Source organism: Ctenopharyngodon idella, chromosome 8 (genome assembly GCF_019924925.1).
Source record: "Ctenopharyngodon idella isolate HZGC_01 chromosome 8, HZGC01, whole genome shotgun sequence".
In the NCBI taxonomy this organism is placed as follows: Eukaryota; Metazoa; Chordata; class Actinopteri; order Cypriniformes; family Xenocyprididae; genus Ctenopharyngodon; species Ctenopharyngodon idella.
This window is the reverse complement of record NC_067227.1, coordinates 10,813,692-10,831,866: the sequence shown is the minus strand read 5'-3', so window position 1 is coordinate 10,831,866 and position 18,175 is coordinate 10,813,692. Positions and strand designations below refer to the sequence as shown.

Sequence of the window (18,175 nt, the reverse complement as noted above, 5' to 3'; positions counted from 1 at the left end):
GGACTCGACAGTAATGCAACAACATGTCACTAACTTTGTTAATTCTGATGCCTGATCTGATATTAATGATTGAAGTACAGTCAGATGTTCTTTGTCTATGTGTCAGTAAATCAAACCAGTGACTAAACAGTCAACTTCACATTGTTTCTCTTAGTAGGATGAAACTAATGTTATTAAAATGGTGATTAAATTATATATAGAAAGTGGTCAAAGAACGCCCTCTTTACAATCGCTGGAGCTGTCAATCAACAACGTGAGTTTATCAGTGGACTTGCACCAAAACTCCTGTTATATTCAACAAATCTCTTAGTTACATTGAGTTTGCACTGTTAGTTACGATCATTAGTGTGCAGAAATAGATTTGCAATGACGAGATCACTGCTTTTATGAGCTCAACAACATGTCTGTGATTGGCTGTTCATCACTGCAACTTTTAATGCCACAATCTAAATATAATGCCATAGATCTAAATGTAATGCTATAATCAACACTTTTCATGATTAGTTAACCTTGAGAGCTGTAATAGTAAAAACGTGCTAAATGTTTTCGAGAGGGTAATAATTAGCCACTTTATATTGCAAAGATGTTAGCCAATCATAGTGGGCAGCGTTTACACTGAAGTCTCACAGCAGACACGCCCCTTAAAACAGCGTTCAAATCAGAGGGATAAAATCAAGGTAGAAACATTTCTAAATTATGACAATTTTTGACGTAAAAAACATTCCAACATTATAAGTGCACCCCAGGAAACATTATAAAACAATAAAACAACGCAGTTCATGACCCCTTTAAATGAATAACTCAAATTACAATGAAAAGGAGCAAAAAAAAAAAAAAATCGTGCCGATCAGCAGCAGAATTATTGGTGTGTATTTGTAGGTTTGCAGTGACTGACGCTCCTGTTTGCAGTTCTTGTGTTGCATTAGTTTAGTGTGATGTGTGGACTCTGATCGTTCCTGACCACTTCAACAAACATAGAGTGACAGGAAGGCATAACTGATCCATCTCTGCTTGGTTTAAAAAAGGTAAGCGGTCTATGGAAGCACTGTCATGCTGGAATAAAGGAGCCTAATGGTGGTCAACTTACACTTGAAAAATAATGGTTCCTTATTGACACTGACTGTTCTATGAAGAACATATTATGCTCTTTTTCAAAGTCTTGATGTTGCTCTACTAGAACAGGTTTTCCTGCTTGAATGTTGATTATTTTCCTCATGTTCTCCATTGTTGCAGCTCCTCTCTTCCCAGTCTGTCAGTAACGCTCTTTAGCTTTCTGTTTAACATCCATGGAAACTTTTCAGTGCACAAAAGTGTTTTTTTTTTTTTTTTTTTTAAATAGTGCAATATAACAATGTTATTATACAATACTCAATATTTATATTTATATTACATTATAAATATTTAACCTATTCGATTATGCAGTGCTTTATTACACCACGGGTTGTGATAGTAAGTAAAAATTCAGTAAATGTAATAGCCTAAACATTATTACACTGTGCTCACAATTTTATTACTTTTTTTGAGAAAATTACTACATTATGATCATTAAATTTGACTTATTACATTATATGCAATTATTACATAATGAGATGCTACAAACTCTGTTCAGTTCCAGGACCAGAAGTGTTGTTTTAAAGATAAAGAACCAATTTTTAATAAGCATCTGTTAAATACATATCACATTTGTATGAAGCCGTTTACGGCAGTGGGTACAGGGCACAGTTTTGACCTGGTTAGAGTGGCGAAAATTAGGAATAATACAAAAAATACTTTTTATAAAAAAAAAAAAAAACTCCCATTGGAATATAAAATATTGTTTTAGTTGACAGGCAAGTTTTTTAAGAACCACTGATATGCTTCCCGAACTGACATGCCCTAAAACTAATTTAGAACCAGATGAGATCCCTGTCACCAAGGCATGGCTCCCATCCTCCGGGCTCACCAGACGAAGGCGGCCCGCTCACGGAGCATCCGGACGCCGAAGCGCTGCCACTCTCGCTGGTGAATCCACAGCTCCTGCGTGGTGTCCAAACACGCCAGCACAGCTCCACCCTTCCACGCGATGACGCGAGGATCCATGTCCTGTGTGCAACAGCCGTCAGTGAGAAGATACAGGTCAATGAATTCTGGGTAGGGTTCAGCCAGTCATGTGAAATTCATATTAGGGCCTTAGTGACTACTAGTACAGGCATTTCAATCTGTCAGACGGGCCCCAAAAATATGATCATCCTCGTGAGAGGGACCCCCATCCTTAAAAGGCATCTATCTTTTATGAACACCCAATTTATTCACTGAAAATTGAATATTATAAATCTAAGCTGTTTCTATTAAGTTACTAATGTAATCAACATTTTGGTAAGACTTTACAATAAGGTTTCATTTGTTAACATTAGTTAAATGCATTTGTATCTGTTAATATTATTTAATGAACCTGATTTTAATCTGCCTGTTTTATCAAGACACTACATGATTTTAAAGCAGAGCTCAAAACATCTATTTTCTCTGGCTTACAATCATTGCTGAACTGTGTAGATGCTGCTCTTGCTTGTGTTTGTATATGGTTTTGTTTGTGATGGTCTTTGGACATATTGTACAGCACCTTGGTCAACAATTGTTTTTAATGGTGCTATATGAATAAAGTTAAGACTGACATTCATTTATTAATTTGCTTAATTATATTAATCTTATTAAGAATTTTTTTTTTTTTTTTTTTTTTTTTTAAACAGTTTTTCTCCCAGAATCCAGTTTGAGAAGCTAGTAGGTCATAAGCTCTGAGTACAGTAATGTGTAGTTAGTCAGATAACGCTTACCTTTAAAGCAAGCTCATACTACACGACTTTTGGCGGCCGAATCTGTGCTCGTTGCGGTCTCCAGTGCTCGTTAAGTATAAGCAGGTCAACGCACGGTCACAGACATATATGATATTTTCAAACCTGTTTGATATTATGATCTTGTGTGTGCAATGCAAGAACAAGGTGAAACTATTCCAGCCAATCACAGTGCAGATGGTATAAATGGAAAAATCTTATAATCATGAATTTATGTGGGAAAACATTTTTGTGCTATTAGTCAGGACCTCTTAACCAGATGTCTTATAGAGATGACTGGCCGGACATAAACTCAAGGGGCCATTCACACAGAAAGCATTTTTGAATTCCATCAGGTTCATGCATACATGCACTAGTTAGATGTCTTTGACTGTTGTGCTTGCGTCTTGTGCATGAACAACATGTCAAGTTTTAAAAAGTTTTTCACCTGCATTTGGTGTTAACTTGCAGGTTTGAAATGATGAACAGACTGAATTTAGGCTTTTATTCACATATAAACATTGACCAGTGAATGTAAACAGATACTCAACTATACTGGCTTGACACGCGAGAACAAACCTCACTGGTTCTTGTTGAAGCTCAAACGTGCTGCGTAACACGAGAATGAACCTCACTGGTTCTTGCAGAAGCTCAATCGTGCTACGTAACACGAGAATGAACCTCATTGGTTCTTGCTGAAGCTCAAACGTGCTGCGTAACACGAGAATGAACCTCACTGGTTCTTGCAGAAGCTCAAACGTGCTGCGTAACACGAGAATGAACCTCACTAGTTCTTGCAGAAGCTCAATCGTGCTACGTAACACGAGAATGAACCTCATTGGTTCTTGCTGAAGCTCAAACGTGCTGCGTAACACCGAGAATGAACCTCACTGGTTCTTCCTGAAGCTCAAACGTGCTGCGTAACACGAGAATGAACCTCACTGGTTCTTGCAGAAGCTCAAACGTGCTGCGTAACACGAGAATGAACCTCATTGGTTCTTGCAGAAGCTCAAACGTGCTGCGTAACACGAGAATGAACCTCATTGGTTCTTGCAGAAGCTCAAACGTGCTGCGTAACACGAGAATGAACCTCATTGGTTCTTGCAGAAGCTCAAACGTGCTGCGTAACACGAGAATGAACCTCACTGGTTCTTGCTGAAGCTCAAACGTGCTGCGTAACACGAGAATGAACCTCATTGGTTCTTGCTGAAGCTCAAACGTGCTGCGTAACACGAGAATGAACCTCATTGGTTCTTGTTGAAGCTCAAACGTGCTGCGTAACACGAGAATGAACCTCATTGGTTCTTGCAGAAGCTCAAACGTGCTGCGTAACACGAGAATGAACCTCACTGGGGGGGCCCCAAGTACCCCCCTCATGGTCTGCTGAAGCTCAAACGTGCTGCGTAACACGAGAATGAACCTCATTGGTTCTTCCTGAAGCTCAAACGTGCTGCGTAACAGGAGAATGAACCTCATTGGTTCTTGCTGAAGCTCAAACGTGCTGCGTAACACGAGAATGAACCTCATTGGTTCTTGTTGAAGCTCAAACGTGCTGCGTAACACGAGAATGAACCTCATTGGTTCTTCCTGAAGCTCAAACGTGCTACGTAACACGAGAATGAACCTCATTGGTTGTCATGCAAGCATGCTTGAGCTTCCGTTTACCACAACTAATGTGTGAGTTGATGAATGTTTATATGTGAATAAAAGCCTAAATTAAATCTGTTCATCATATAAAGTGATCGTGTCTCTTCAGTAAATTTGGACTAAACTGCTCGATTCATATGGATTAATTTTACAAATCTCTTTATGAAGTTTTTGATAGTTGCGTAAACTGCTAATGGAGGAACAGAAATCTCTCAGATTTCATTACAATAACTTAATTTGGGTTTGAAATGACATGAGGTTGAGTAAATGACAGAATTTTCATTTTTGGTTGAACCTTAAGAGGCCCTCTGTAAAATTTACGTCGGAGCCCCCTCCCCAACACAGTTTAAAAATGGTTTTGGAACAAATATGACCTGCAAATCTTTATTTAAATTACATCTGTAAAGAACATTTTTATGTACACTTTTATCTATCCACCTGAAATTAGCTTTAACTAAGCTTTTAACTCTAAACAATGAAAGAATGAAAGGATCTTCATTTGTGTTCTGATTACAATATCTCTTTCTCACAGTCCTTTCTTCAGGATGCTATGGCCATGAAAGCACTTCAATCACTGGTTACAAAGATAGTTTACTGCCTTTTTAAAAAAAAATCTGCTGACACGCACATACACACAGTAATCGGTTTTACACACCTTCGGTCGTGTGATGACATCGACGTTCTCCACCAGACAACGAAAAGATGGAGGCATCTTATTGAGGATGCGATGCTGCAGAAACTCTTGCGCTCCATGAAAGAGCAGCCCGCCACCCACTAACAGAATACAGCTGTACATTTTACGCTTCGTTTCATCTGAGGCTGTGAAAATAGATCCAGAAACATTTGTAAGGCTTTAGTCCCACAATATAAAAATACAATAAAATAAGGTATGTTTGAAATCAGATAAGTAATTACATCTATAAATCACACTGTTGAGCCCTTTACCCACCCTTAAACCTACCCATACCAGCAAACCTGGCCTAACGTTACCCGTTTCCACCTTAACAACAGCACAAGTGTTTTACAATACAACATCAACAATAAGCACATTGGACCAAACAATTATTTTTATAATGCAAGTACAAAGTAGTTAAAGACACCTAATATAAAATGTGACCATACTTTTCAATAGCAGGACAATCTTTAGAGCCTCTTCACACCAAGACGAAGAAGTGAGAGCAGCACTTTAATTTGAATCAGCTATTAATGTGGCCATTGAATAAGATGCACACTTTTTGGTCTGGGTGGCGCTCACAAACACACTATTTTGCTATGCGACAGTAAATAGAGGAAGAATCCAGCGCTCTTGACTCTGTACTCTTCTATTTGGTGTTATTTGATAAAAACCACAATGAATAAAAAAATCTGAATACAAAAAGTTAAGCATCGCTGCTTTGTGTACCGTAGTAACCAGGGTAACCACTGTATTTCTATAGGTGCCACATACTGTCAGAGTGATTTTGCATTTTCAATCAGCCCTACTTTTATGCATTGTTCTGAACAGACAAATTGCATGCAAAAACCGGGCCGAAAATTGTTCATGCTGAACTGTCTTGGTGTGGACAAACTTTAAATATGGGGTCAGATTCGCCCCCAGGTTTTTTGAGCGATTCACCCATGTGCTGGCAAATAGAAAAAAAAGTCAGTATTTACAGCAGCAGTCAATGCTGTGCAAGATGGCTTTATCCATGCCGAGTGCTTTTCCCTCAAACTGAGTCATGGCCGTCTTCCTGGACAACAGAGCTGATGATGATTCTTCTGCATCTGCCGCAGCGACGAGGCCCTCGGCTTGAGCGTGGCCCAGTTCAATATCCTGAGCCAGACTTCCCTTCTCTGATGGGTCGCACATGCTGGATTCCCCCTCAAACCCGACAGGCTTAGGGAATGATTTACGGTCAGCTGTGGCTTTGGAAGACTGTGTGAGAGAGAAACATACTGAGATATCACACACCTTCATTCCTCATCGGTTTGAACATGTAATAAGAAAAGAAACAGCTATTAATGCTATGCGTCTGACTCAGCTTAACAAGAGAAGGGGCGTCAAACTCAATTTCTGCCTGGGCCACATCAGCTTTTGTGTATCACCTTCAAAAGAGCCAACTATAAAATTAAATTCGGCATGAAACAGAAGTTGCGCTAGTCTTTTCTTCTCTATTGTGCCGTATGTTTGAGTGAAATGTCTTCTGGAACAAGAACAAATGTAGGGCGGAATTGATTGGATGGTTGTGGTTTGCTATTGGTGGATCTCATGTGAGTGACAGGTTGTCCTGCCCTCGTCATCAGAGAAGAGAAGAGATGCTGCAAGAGGGAGAGGAAGTTATTCTGATTCAAGATTATGAGGAACATTAATTTAAAACAATAATGATGTGCACCAATAAATCATTTATAATAAATAATGCAATATTCCATAAATAAATATTGTCCATTTTGATTTCATGGTGACATTAAAGACCAATTTCATCATTCATTAGAATTCTATTTTATTTTTTTTTGCAAAAACAGCACCAAAGCATTTTCAATTCTTGTTATTTTGGGAGTATTCTTTCTTTTTAATCATTTTATGTGAGAAACGTTAAGTTTGTGCTGCAAATCATTTCATTAGTTTACTTTATGTACATTTAAAGTACGTTTGATTGATGACAACATATTTATACTCCACATATTTATACACTAGAACTCCATTTTATAATGGTAATTTTTAAACAAACTGTTAGTGTTTTTATTAAAACCAGTCAAAAGCCAGTCAAAACGTGAAAGCAGATAAGACATTTCGGGAAGTGCTGAGACATTTCGTTCATAGTTCATATATTTCATATATTTCATAAATTAACTCGCGGGCTGCCTGAAATGAGCTGGAAATTTAACAGGATCACAGTATGATGAAATTATCCCCCTGGCCACATTAAAATTAGTTGGCAGGAGGATTCTGGCCCGTGGGCCTTGTGTTTGACACATGTGACTCTCTGGGGTGTAACAGAACTAATTCATTTGAGTCATTCATACACGAATCAGACTACACCGGTGGTGTGTTTTCTGTAGCTCTCCTGCAGGAAACAGTGCAATGGAATGATATATTATGTACTGTTCTTTTGCGCCACCCAGTGTTTAAAGGGACAGTTCATCAAAAAAGAAAATGTTTGAAGTCTTATGGGTTTAGAATGAGGGTGAATAAATGATCACAGAATTTTCATTTTTTGGGTGAACTGTCCCTTTAAATCTCAAAATCAGCTGAAATCATTCAGCAAAAGAATGCAGATGCTCAAGAACTGTTAAAAATGGATCTGATGCGGGTTTTAGAGAGAGATGTACCTGGTCTTGTTTGCTCTGTGTGGTCAGGAGGAAGTGCTCATCATGTGGATCCTCTGCGTCTCCTTGAGAGCGATGCAGCAGCGATGTCATCTTCTGACCCACGATTCCAAACGCAGCAGGGTAGAATAATGCCATGGGAGCCTATAAAACAGATCAATGACTGTAGATCACGTTTGCAATCATGTTGTGTGATGTTTTGAACTGAACTGAATCAACACTGGACTGACCCAAGCTGAATAATGACACTATTATCTTTTCAGAGCTGCTTTACAGCAGAATTTGAATTTGTCTCATATTTGATGAAGTTTGCATCATTGATTCTGTTTATTACCGTGAAGCTGCTTTGAAACAATCTGTACTGTATAAAGCACTATAGAAATAAGGCGTACTCTGACTTTAGATATCAATGAGTAAACATGAGCTAAACCGCCACTAATGCCACAAAACCCGGTCCATCTCTACCTGGAGTTTCTCGTCTCCTAACCGTAACTGATACAGCAGCACTGGGGAATCAGGGAAACGTGTGCGAAACTCGTGATCTTGCAGCCCAGAAATATCCTGCAAAAAAAATAAAAATAAAAATAATAATAATACATCAGATCACACAGCATAAGAAGCAAATTTGAAAGATGATGTTGATATAAATATTGAACATGCACACACACACACACACACACACTCTTATATATATTTATACAAGACTGAATTTCATGATTGTCTTTTCTTATTACTTGAACTGGTTTCATGATCTTTTGTCTCATGACTTGTGGTTATGTTTCTTAGTAGAATAAATGTTTATATACGACTGTATTTTACTTCTTGCATTAATTTCAACACTTTTAAGCCATTTAAAGTGCCCCTACTTATTTGCATAATGCATATAGTCTTAAAGTGTTTTTGACCTTGGATGCATGTACACCTGTTGTAGGAGACCCCAAAACAACATTAAGAGCCTTTAAAATAGCATAATGGGGCACTTTAAGAGTAAATTGACAGCTAGTGAATAATTCCTTTGTGTTGTGTGCTGTGAGGTCACCTGATCCAGATGGCAGAAGGACTCTTTGAGCTGTTGCAGTAAGACACAGTCCAGTTTGTTGCTGAGTTGACATTCTCTGTAGGGAAATCCAGCTCTCTGCATGAGCCAGAAAAAACACCGCGTCACATCCGAGCCTCCGTACGCAAGAGACAACCTGCACCAGACAAACACATGATGATTTAACACTTTAATATAATGCAACGTTTCGAGCAAACAAGGTTATACGGCTTTGTCTGAATAGGACTATTGTCTTCAGAAAATGCAAAACTCTAGTTTAACTCAAAAAAGCCCTGATTCTTACTAGGGATGTGCAACAGCGATCGAGTACTCAACCGTGACAGCGACGACTGATCATGTAATTGTAAACGATGATCGAAATGTTTTTTGTTTTTTTTCCTCCTGATTGGTTATAGCAGCACTTAGGGCGGTGCCCTGAGCTCTGATTGTTTAGCTTACCACAGTATGCGCCAAAAGACGTGAGAGAGAATGGCCTCGAAGTCACGTAGTGATGTCTGGCTTCACTTTGACAAGACAGATGAAAATACAGTTCAATGCAAGCTGCACAGCTTGCATTGAACTGTAAATCACTGATGATTTTCATACTGTAAAATAACATTTTGGTTGATCAGAAAGTGCAAATTGAATCCAAAATACTGCTGAAATATTAGAATAAATAAAAAAATTACAATAGTGACACTAATGTAGCCTAATAGATTGTGAATTTCGTTTCGTTGGCTGTATTTTTAAAGCACAATCAGAGTTACACTTTCAGTCAAGCTTACGTTTGCATTCGCAAACTTTTTGCAGGTGAAAGTTGTAATAGCTGCATCTGATTAATCTATAGGATGCGCTGGGATATCAACATTTATTAACATGCTGAATGCGCTGCATATCAGTGTTTAGTTTCATGCTCAAATGCAATGCCCGATATCTGAATTATTTGAGACGGTCATATTGCTTTTAGATGTTTCTTTTAAAAATAAATAAATAAATAAATAAAAATACTGATGTTATAATAAAGCAGCAGTGCTTTTTTGCAATGGCATAGGCTAATTCGAATAATTTGTATGGCTTCGAAAATGCACAGGCGATTTATGGAATCACTTAATAATGTAGATGAAAATATAGCACAAATCTGCCATAAACATAGCATTATAATGAAAACACTATAGAAATCTAGCTATAGTAAATTCAGCGCGTTTCAGCACGCTGTCATGAAAGCGCATCACGGCGGGAGCTCTCTCTCTTTCTCTCGGCATTCGCATCCTTTTGTGCAGATACTAGTTGTAATGTTACGTCTATGTTATGTATCTAAGTTATCTGATTAATATCATAGGATGTGTCATAGAACGGGCTTCAGTTTATTGGCGTCACTCACCTCAGGCAGCTATTCCTTTTAGATGCTTCTTAATAACATCGCTGCATCATAATCATAATCTAACAGTGTTCTAATCACGTTCATGATTTCATAGACAAGTTTTCATGTCCTATATTTATTTTTAACATTTATTTTCATAACAGTCTTCAGATATTTTCATTATCTCCATGACGGCCATGCCCCGCCCCCCCGAGTACTCGATTACTCGTTTCTGAAACCTATCGATGATTGAAATGAAAAATTGCCAAAAATGCCCATCCCTGATTCTTACACTGTTTGGGGATCTAAACTACACATTTAACATTGCGTATAATAGAGCGCATCAGTCCTATAGTGTGTTTGTCTCACCTGGAGCTGCGGTGGGACACGCCGTCCTCAACGCAGCACACGCTGGTCTTCTGGTCGCCCACGTCAACCACACACGCACTGCTCATCCCGCTGCCAAAGGTCGCACACACCGATTCCTGATGCACAACAACAGCTACAAACACAGTCAGGAGATCAGATCCGTTTCAAATGACTGCCAAAGCTGATTTTCATTTCATTTAGCCAAAGTGCTTTATTAGTGTGAAGTGCTTTCTTCACACCTGGCTCGATTGGAGCGTTTGTTTCTGAACCTGGAGCTTTTTCTTCATTAGTTCGGTTTGTTTAGGCATACTGCATATGAACACGGCAATCATGCTCGCATCTGTACCAAAATAATCAGTCCGGGATTGCTTGAATGAAGTGCTCTTTGCCGAATTAAATATGAACTCTGGAGCGGTTCTCTTGTGGTGAGAAAGCAACCTGACCCAATGGAACAGGCTATTTCATTATTCATAATGAGAAATAAATACATTAAATATATTCTGTGGCCGAGCACATTAGAAACCAAAGAGCACCTTTTCATCTTAAAAACTGATAATGTACAGTGCCCTCCACTAATATTGGCACCCTTGGTAAATATGAGCAAAGGCGGCTGTGAAAATAAATCTACATTGTTTATCCTTGTTATCTTTCATTAAAAAAAATTCACAAAATTCTAACCTTTCATTTAAGTAAAACAATTGAAAATGGGGGAAAAAGCTCATTATGAAATAAATGTTTTTCTCTAGTTCACTTTGGCCACAATTATTGGCACCCAATTATTGCAACCTCCTTTTGCCAAGATAACAGCTCTGAGTCTTCTCCTATAATGCCTGATGAGTTTGGAGAACACCTGACAAGAGATCAGAGATCATTCCTTCATACAGAATCTCTCCAGATCCTTCAGATTCCCAGATCCATGTTGGTGCTTCTTCTCTTCAGTTCACTCCACTCATTTTCTTCAGGGTTCAGGTCAGGGGACTGGGACGGCCATGGCAGAAGCTTCATTTTGTGCTCAGTGACACATTTTTGTGTTGGTTTTGATGTTTGTTTTGGATTATTGTCCTGGTGGAAGATCCAACCACGGCCCATTACTGGATTTCTAGCACAAGCGGTCAGGTTTTGATTTGATAGAATCCATGATGCCATGTATCTGAACAAGATGTCCAGGACCTCCAGCAGAAAAATAGGCCCACAACATTAAAGATCCAGCAGTATATTTAACCATGAGCATGGGGTACTTTTTATCCATGTGTGCACCAAACCCATCTGGTGGGTTTGCTGCCAAAAAGCTCTTTTTTTAGTTTCATCTGACCAAAGAAGCCGGTCCCGTTTGAAGTTCCAGTCGTGTCTGACAACTGAATATGCTGGAGATTGTTTCTGGATGAGAGCAGAGGATTTTTCTTGAAACCCTTGTAACAGTGTTACCTGTTACCCTTCTATTTTTGATCATACTCACCACTAGGGAGCGCTGGAGCGTTAAGTTAATAGTTGGTGGGCCCCTCCTGTATTTCAGATATGTATAACTGCTTGCCACTACTGTTGACAGTGGTTATACCCTCCCAAACAACTTGTGGAGATGTAGGTGCTGTTTAATTTTTTTTTTTAGGCTTTCTGACCCCAAGACTCAACTAATCTCTGCAATTCTCCAGCTGTGATCCTTGGATACTCTCCTCCTCACCGCACATTAGGGCGATTTAGACACACGTCCTCTTCCAGGCAGATTTGTAACATCTTTAGTTGAACTTCTTAATTATTGCCCTGATGGTGGAAATGGGGATTTTCAATGCTTTAGCTTTTTTCTTACAGACACTTTTTATTCTGTGAAGCTCAACAATCTTTTGCTGCACATCAGAACTATATTCTTTGGTTTTACTCATTGTGATTAATGATTAAGGGAATTTGGCCTTTGTGTTTCCTCATGTTTACACTCCTGTGGAACAGGAAGTCATGGCTGGACAATTTCATGTTCATGATCACCCTGGTGTGCTAAAAATGTAAATATGAATGGGAATATACTTCAGAGATATTTTACTCATAAGAATTTCTAAGGGTGCCAATAATTGTGGCCAACATGTATTGGAGAAAAACATTTATTTCATAATGTGATTTTCCCCCCACTTTCAATTGTTTTCCTTCATTAAAAGGTTCGAATTTTGTGAATTTTTTGAATGAAAGATTAAAAGGATGAACAATGCAGATTTATTTTCACAGCCGCCTTTGCTCATATTTACTAAGGGTGCCAATATTAGTGGAGGGCACTGTATATAATATATATTTATAACAAGAGCGAATGTTCTTTGTGACACACCTGAAAAGCCCATTTTTACCAGCAGCATATTGACCACTTCCTTCACGTGCTGCCTGTTATAGATGTCTGGGATCAGGAGGATGCATCTGTAATACTAAAAAACAAAACAAAAAAAAACCCCATCAAAACACAGTCGTCAAATCATCTGACTCCACGCGTCCGTCAAATGAAATCTGAAGCCCCAGAAGCATCAAGTTCTACATGTACCTTCAGATCCTTCAGAGGGATTTCTAGAAGCTTCTGAATCGCATGAGACCAGATGGTCTCGAGGTCTGCAAGTGTAGCCGTGAGAGAGCCGCCCGGCCCGCTGTGGACGTTCAGATGACCCCTGCAGATGGGCCAGTGGATGCTGTAGCAGTCAGTAGGGTTCACATACAACGCCTGATCACCAGAGACAGAGAGAGAGAGAGAGAGAGAGAGAGAGAGACAGAGAGAGAAAGAGAGAAAGAGAGAGAGAGAGAGAGAGAGAGAGAGAGAGAGAGAGAGAGAGAGTGCTTCCATTTACTGTATTTGATGTACTCGATGTATGTGCGTTGATCAATGTTTACACATGTTCACACAGACTAAATTTCAGGAGCATATGTGACCAAAATGGTTGCAATTTCAAGCCTTGTTTGGTGTTAAAAATGGCAGTGTGAACACTAAGCGAACCAGGACTAAATTTATCATTTTCTTTTTTGGTCTGGACCAAAAGAACCAGGAGAACTGAATTAAAACTCCCTAAGAGTTTGTAAACGAAAAAAATGTAAAAATTGTAGTTGTGGTGCCCCTAAAATTTTGCTGGTGCTCCTAACTTTTTGAAGTTTGAAGCACCAGTGCTATCAAGCAAAAAAGTGAATTTTGAACCCTGCCAATCCAAAACATACAAAGCAAAAAAAAAAAAAAAAAAGAGCAGCTTTTATGACATACATTTTGTGACAAAACTGACCGAACATTGAAAACAATGCTGTGTTCTGGACTAAATGCGCTCGCTGTATATGTGTACATGATGGTATTTTTACCAGCCGAGAACTCGTGAAGAGCTTATAAAATGTATAAAGGAGTCAAAACAGCAGCAGGAATCCCTCCATTACACACAAATGAAAATCTGCTGTGAGGAGACGCGGCCTTGTTCTGCTTGTTTGATGGCACCAGCGTTCACACTTATTCAAATGAACCGCACTAACAGAGCAATCGCACCAGAGTTCGTTTTTCCAAACAAACCTGCGCAGTGTGAACACACTCTTAATGAACTTTTTGAAAGTTTGACTTTAAGTGGAGGAACAGAAATCTCTCAGGTTTCATTAAAAGCATCATTTGCATTTCAAAGATGAATGAAAGTCTTGTGGGACAGATAACACCAACTCTGAATTAACATGCACAACTGCCATATTTTCTATATTTTGTAATCATTATGATGACATGTAATTATTGCTTTAACAAGCTCATTGTTTCTGCCTCAATGAATACATGATGTTAGCCAACTTAGAACTGTACATCCTGACATATGGACATTACTTGGACACAGTCACCTCTGATAAAAGCTGAAAAGACGAGCGCAGCTTCCCTTACATGAAGAATTCAAAGGATAACAGGTAAAAACTCGTTCCAGTGGCATTTGTGAAAGCAAGAGATTTGATTGGTTTCAAGGTGTTTGCAACATGTGATGTTTATAACTTGCATGAGCAGCGTTCTTGTCTCACCTCTTCTCCTACGAGATATTGGGGTTGATGTGTTGTATTTGTCCAGCTGACTTTAGAGTTTGGCTCTAGAACAGCAGGACGTATTTGTCTGTTGTATAATCTGGCCTGCAAACACAAACACACACACACACACTCAGTACTGAAGCACACAGACCTGCCGATATGGATTCATTTTCAGTATGACGCACCTGCTCTGCAGACACTGGCGTTCTTCTCACACCGTTGGACATTTTCCTGGACCAGATCACCTGGTCGATCATTTTCAGCCCATTCTGTCTCTGTTCATTACTGTCTGCACACTGCAGCATCAGCCGCCAACAACATGACGAAACACATTCAAACACAATCAGTCACTGATGTACTTCATTAGCACCTATCCTCGTCATCATCACAGAATGGTAACGTACGTTCAGTCCATCTCGTAAGAGGCACGGGTCCTCGTGGCGGGGCTGGCCGGGCTGTTTGTGTCTGCGGGCGATGACGTGAGGGACACTGATGGGCAGCGTGTCTGTAGCCCGACCCATCCGCAGCGTCTTTGATCCAGGGTGAATCACAACGACGAAGTTGGCTTGAATTTGCTGAAAATGACAATGAACATTTCAGGAAAAAAACAAACAAACATATTTTCCATTTTAAAGTCAGCAAAATTGACAATTCTTATGGTTTTTTTTTTTTTTTTTTTTTTTTTAAATAAATGATTATAAAGATTGCAAGTGGGAGAGGAAACTGTTTTGATTAAAGATTACAAGGCATATGAATTTTTAAACAAAGATGCTGCAATATTCCTTAAAGGGGTGGTTGATTATGATTTCACCTTTTTAACTTTAGTTAGTGTGTAATGTTGCTGTTTGAGCATAAACAACATCTGCAAAATTACGACGCTCAATGTTCAATGCAAACGGAGATATTTTCTTTTATAAAAATCATTTTTTAAGGACTACAACAAATGGCTGGTAGGGACTACAACAAGCTTCTTCCCGGGTTGGTGACATCACTAACCCTAAAATTTACATAAACCCCGCCCCCGAGAACACACAACAAAGGGGGTGAGGCCATGTTGGGCTGCTTTAGAGAAGAGGAAGAGTTGTTGTAGTAGAGTGTTGTTATTATGGCGTCATTTCACGCCGGACTGCTTCACAAACGAGGGTCAATTCAACGCTGGATTTGCACAAATGATGAAAATGACGACACATGTTAGTCGATGAGTTGAATCAACTCCACAGCAACTACATAAATTTATCCACTAACCATTCAGAAATGTCCAGTTTCATTCTAAAAGTTGTAACTTCTTCCTGAGTCTCTCCATCAGTGTCGACTCCGGTTTGAACAAGGTAAGGCTGAACACCGTTACTGACAATCCTCATTTTGGCTGAGTGAGATTCTCCAGCTTTGTTGTTGTTGAGCAACCGAAGCGCGAGCTGTTAAAGCTCCGCCCTCTTGTATTCAGTTGTCAGGGGCAAATTTGACAAGCTATAATAAATGATCTGTGGGGTATTTTGAGCTGTAACTTCACAGACACATTCTGTGGACACCAGAGACTTATATTACATCTTGTGAAACGGGGCATTATGGGTCCCCTTTAAAATAATAAGAATTGTCAATTCTGATATCATACTAACTTAAACACCTGAACTGTGATGTGCACGTCTCTAGCTAAAAATGAGACAATATGTCAGATTATTACTGCAGATTATTATTATTATTACTACTGCATGTCACATTTTCAACAGATTTTTATTTCCATTCAACTTCAGATTTCGAGAAGGAAACAAAAACAGATACAAAAATGTTCCAGACTACCGTTATGGCCATCATAAATAGAATAGAATAGAATATAATAATTTTTACTAACATCAAATGAATAGTTAGTAAACACCGTAATCGTTATTACCATGTTTATTATTAAATAGTCACTTATTTTAGCTATCATTGATATTATTAGTGGTCCAAGCACCGAAAGTGCTGGAATCTTATTGTGTTTTGATGACTGTTATTAATGATGTGATGATGATGAGGGTCAGTCACCTCCTGTATGGGCTCCGGTACCGCGGCGGGAACGATGGGTCTCTTCACTCCGCGCTGCTCTTTCTCTCTGTCTCTTCCATTCTCCGCATCTCTGTCTGTTTGTGTCATAATGATGCTGAAATTTCAACTAAACATTTATCAACACACTGCTGATGAACGAGCATTCAAACGAAGCAGTTCTTCTTCTTCTTCAGTTCAGTTTAGTGGCGGTTGGCATTGACGCCATCTACTGGGCTGGAGTGTAAACCTTCTTCTTCTGTCACGATCATGCGATATTACTGCCACCTACTGCCGCTGCGACACTGACGCACCCGGATATTCCCAGTCCTGTTTGGAGTGAGAACTGAAAATTACAGCGAAGTGAGTTTACTTGACATGTGCCTGAAGAAACAGGCACAACTATAGTTGTTTACCATGCCCAAACCTTACTGTGTGTATCTGAACCACAATAACATCATATGAAAGTACTGTTATTATTTATGAACTATTACTAGTCATTGATCCTTGAGATAAGGGACAGAACATGTTTTCAGAAATTAGTTTTTATTATTTAATAATACATTATTTTTAAAATGATATATTTGTAGACAAAGGTCTCAGCTAATGAATCATGTAAGGGAACAGGTTTTTCTGAAAATGTTTTTCTCTAAAAATGTAAATTTTATTCACTTTGGAACTTAATTTGTGTCAACTCCGTCACACGCATTAAAAAGCATGATATTTTTTAAATTGATCCATCCCACAACCATGTAAAGTCTTCAGTTATGTAATAATGGTGTTCAGTAAAGGAGCTAAGTGAAAAAAATGAATTCTTTAAAAAATTTTCTTGGGTTAGGGTTACTATGAACAATCCAGTTCCTAAATTCCTTAATTCTTTATAACCTCCTTTTTAATATTAAACATATATATCCAATGTTCTTAGACAAATAAGACATGATATCATGTAGTTCAGTTGATGTTTTAATATTTTAACACAATAAATTGAAAAAAGAATAAGACATTTTTTTTCAAAATTAACAAAAACCTTCACCTGACGGTGTTAAATACTGACGGAGTTGACAAATACTGATGGTGTTGACAAAGGTCCAGCTGGGGCCAAATATACAGTATATGTAAACAGAATCATGAAACAACATTAGAAGTATTTCCCATATGCAAAAAAACATTAAATCACATTATATAGACTTTTTGAGAGCACTTGTAAACCATCAGACATAAAACCTGACGGAGTTGACAAAACTGAATATTTTTCCACCTTAACCATGTGGTGTACAGTGGAGCAATTTTGCTTTCTCTCTCAGTTGTAGCCTTAATAAACATTTATCTCACAACTATTTTCAGAAACTATTACACCAGGATGATGGAGTTGACATGTTAAAGCTGTGACCGCAGAGACTTCAACATTGTATAAAATATAAAAAAAAACTATAAAACTTCCAGGACTATGTGTCCTACTGTGAGATCCACAATGAGCAGGAAATAGTAAGTGCTCCTCAGAGTTAAAGATGACTGTGACACTGCCTGATTTATGAAAAACATAATTCAAGACTTACTTTTTGTACTGTTTGATATATTACAGATCTCTGCCTTTCAATTAAAATGTATATTTTTGAATTTGTCACATTTTTAAACACT

At 38.6% G+C, this 18,175-nt stretch overlaps 1 protein-coding gene across 1 annotated transcript; it reads right to left on the bottom strand.

The window, feature by feature from the left end:
* Positions 1-1,485: 1,485 nt before the first annotated feature.
* Positions 1,486-16,774, bottom strand: actr8 (actin related protein 8). Its single transcript, XM_051902821.1, has 13 exons — positions 16,541-16,774; positions 14,923-15,093; positions 14,704-14,814; positions 14,516-14,620; positions 13,041-13,214; positions 12,834-12,927; positions 10,526-10,658; positions 8,800-8,953; positions 8,226-8,321; positions 7,764-7,904; positions 6,108-6,369; positions 5,110-5,273; positions 1,486-2,082 (listed from the first exon to the last, which is right to left on the bottom strand). The coding sequence occupies exons 1-13, from the start codon at positions 16,646-16,648 to the stop codon at positions 1,939-1,941; spliced, it is 1,857 nt and encodes a 618-aa protein (XP_051758781.1). The 5' UTR covers positions 16,649-16,774; the 3' UTR covers positions 1,486-1,938.
* Between the last annotated feature and the right edge of the window lie 1,401 nt (positions 16,775-18,175).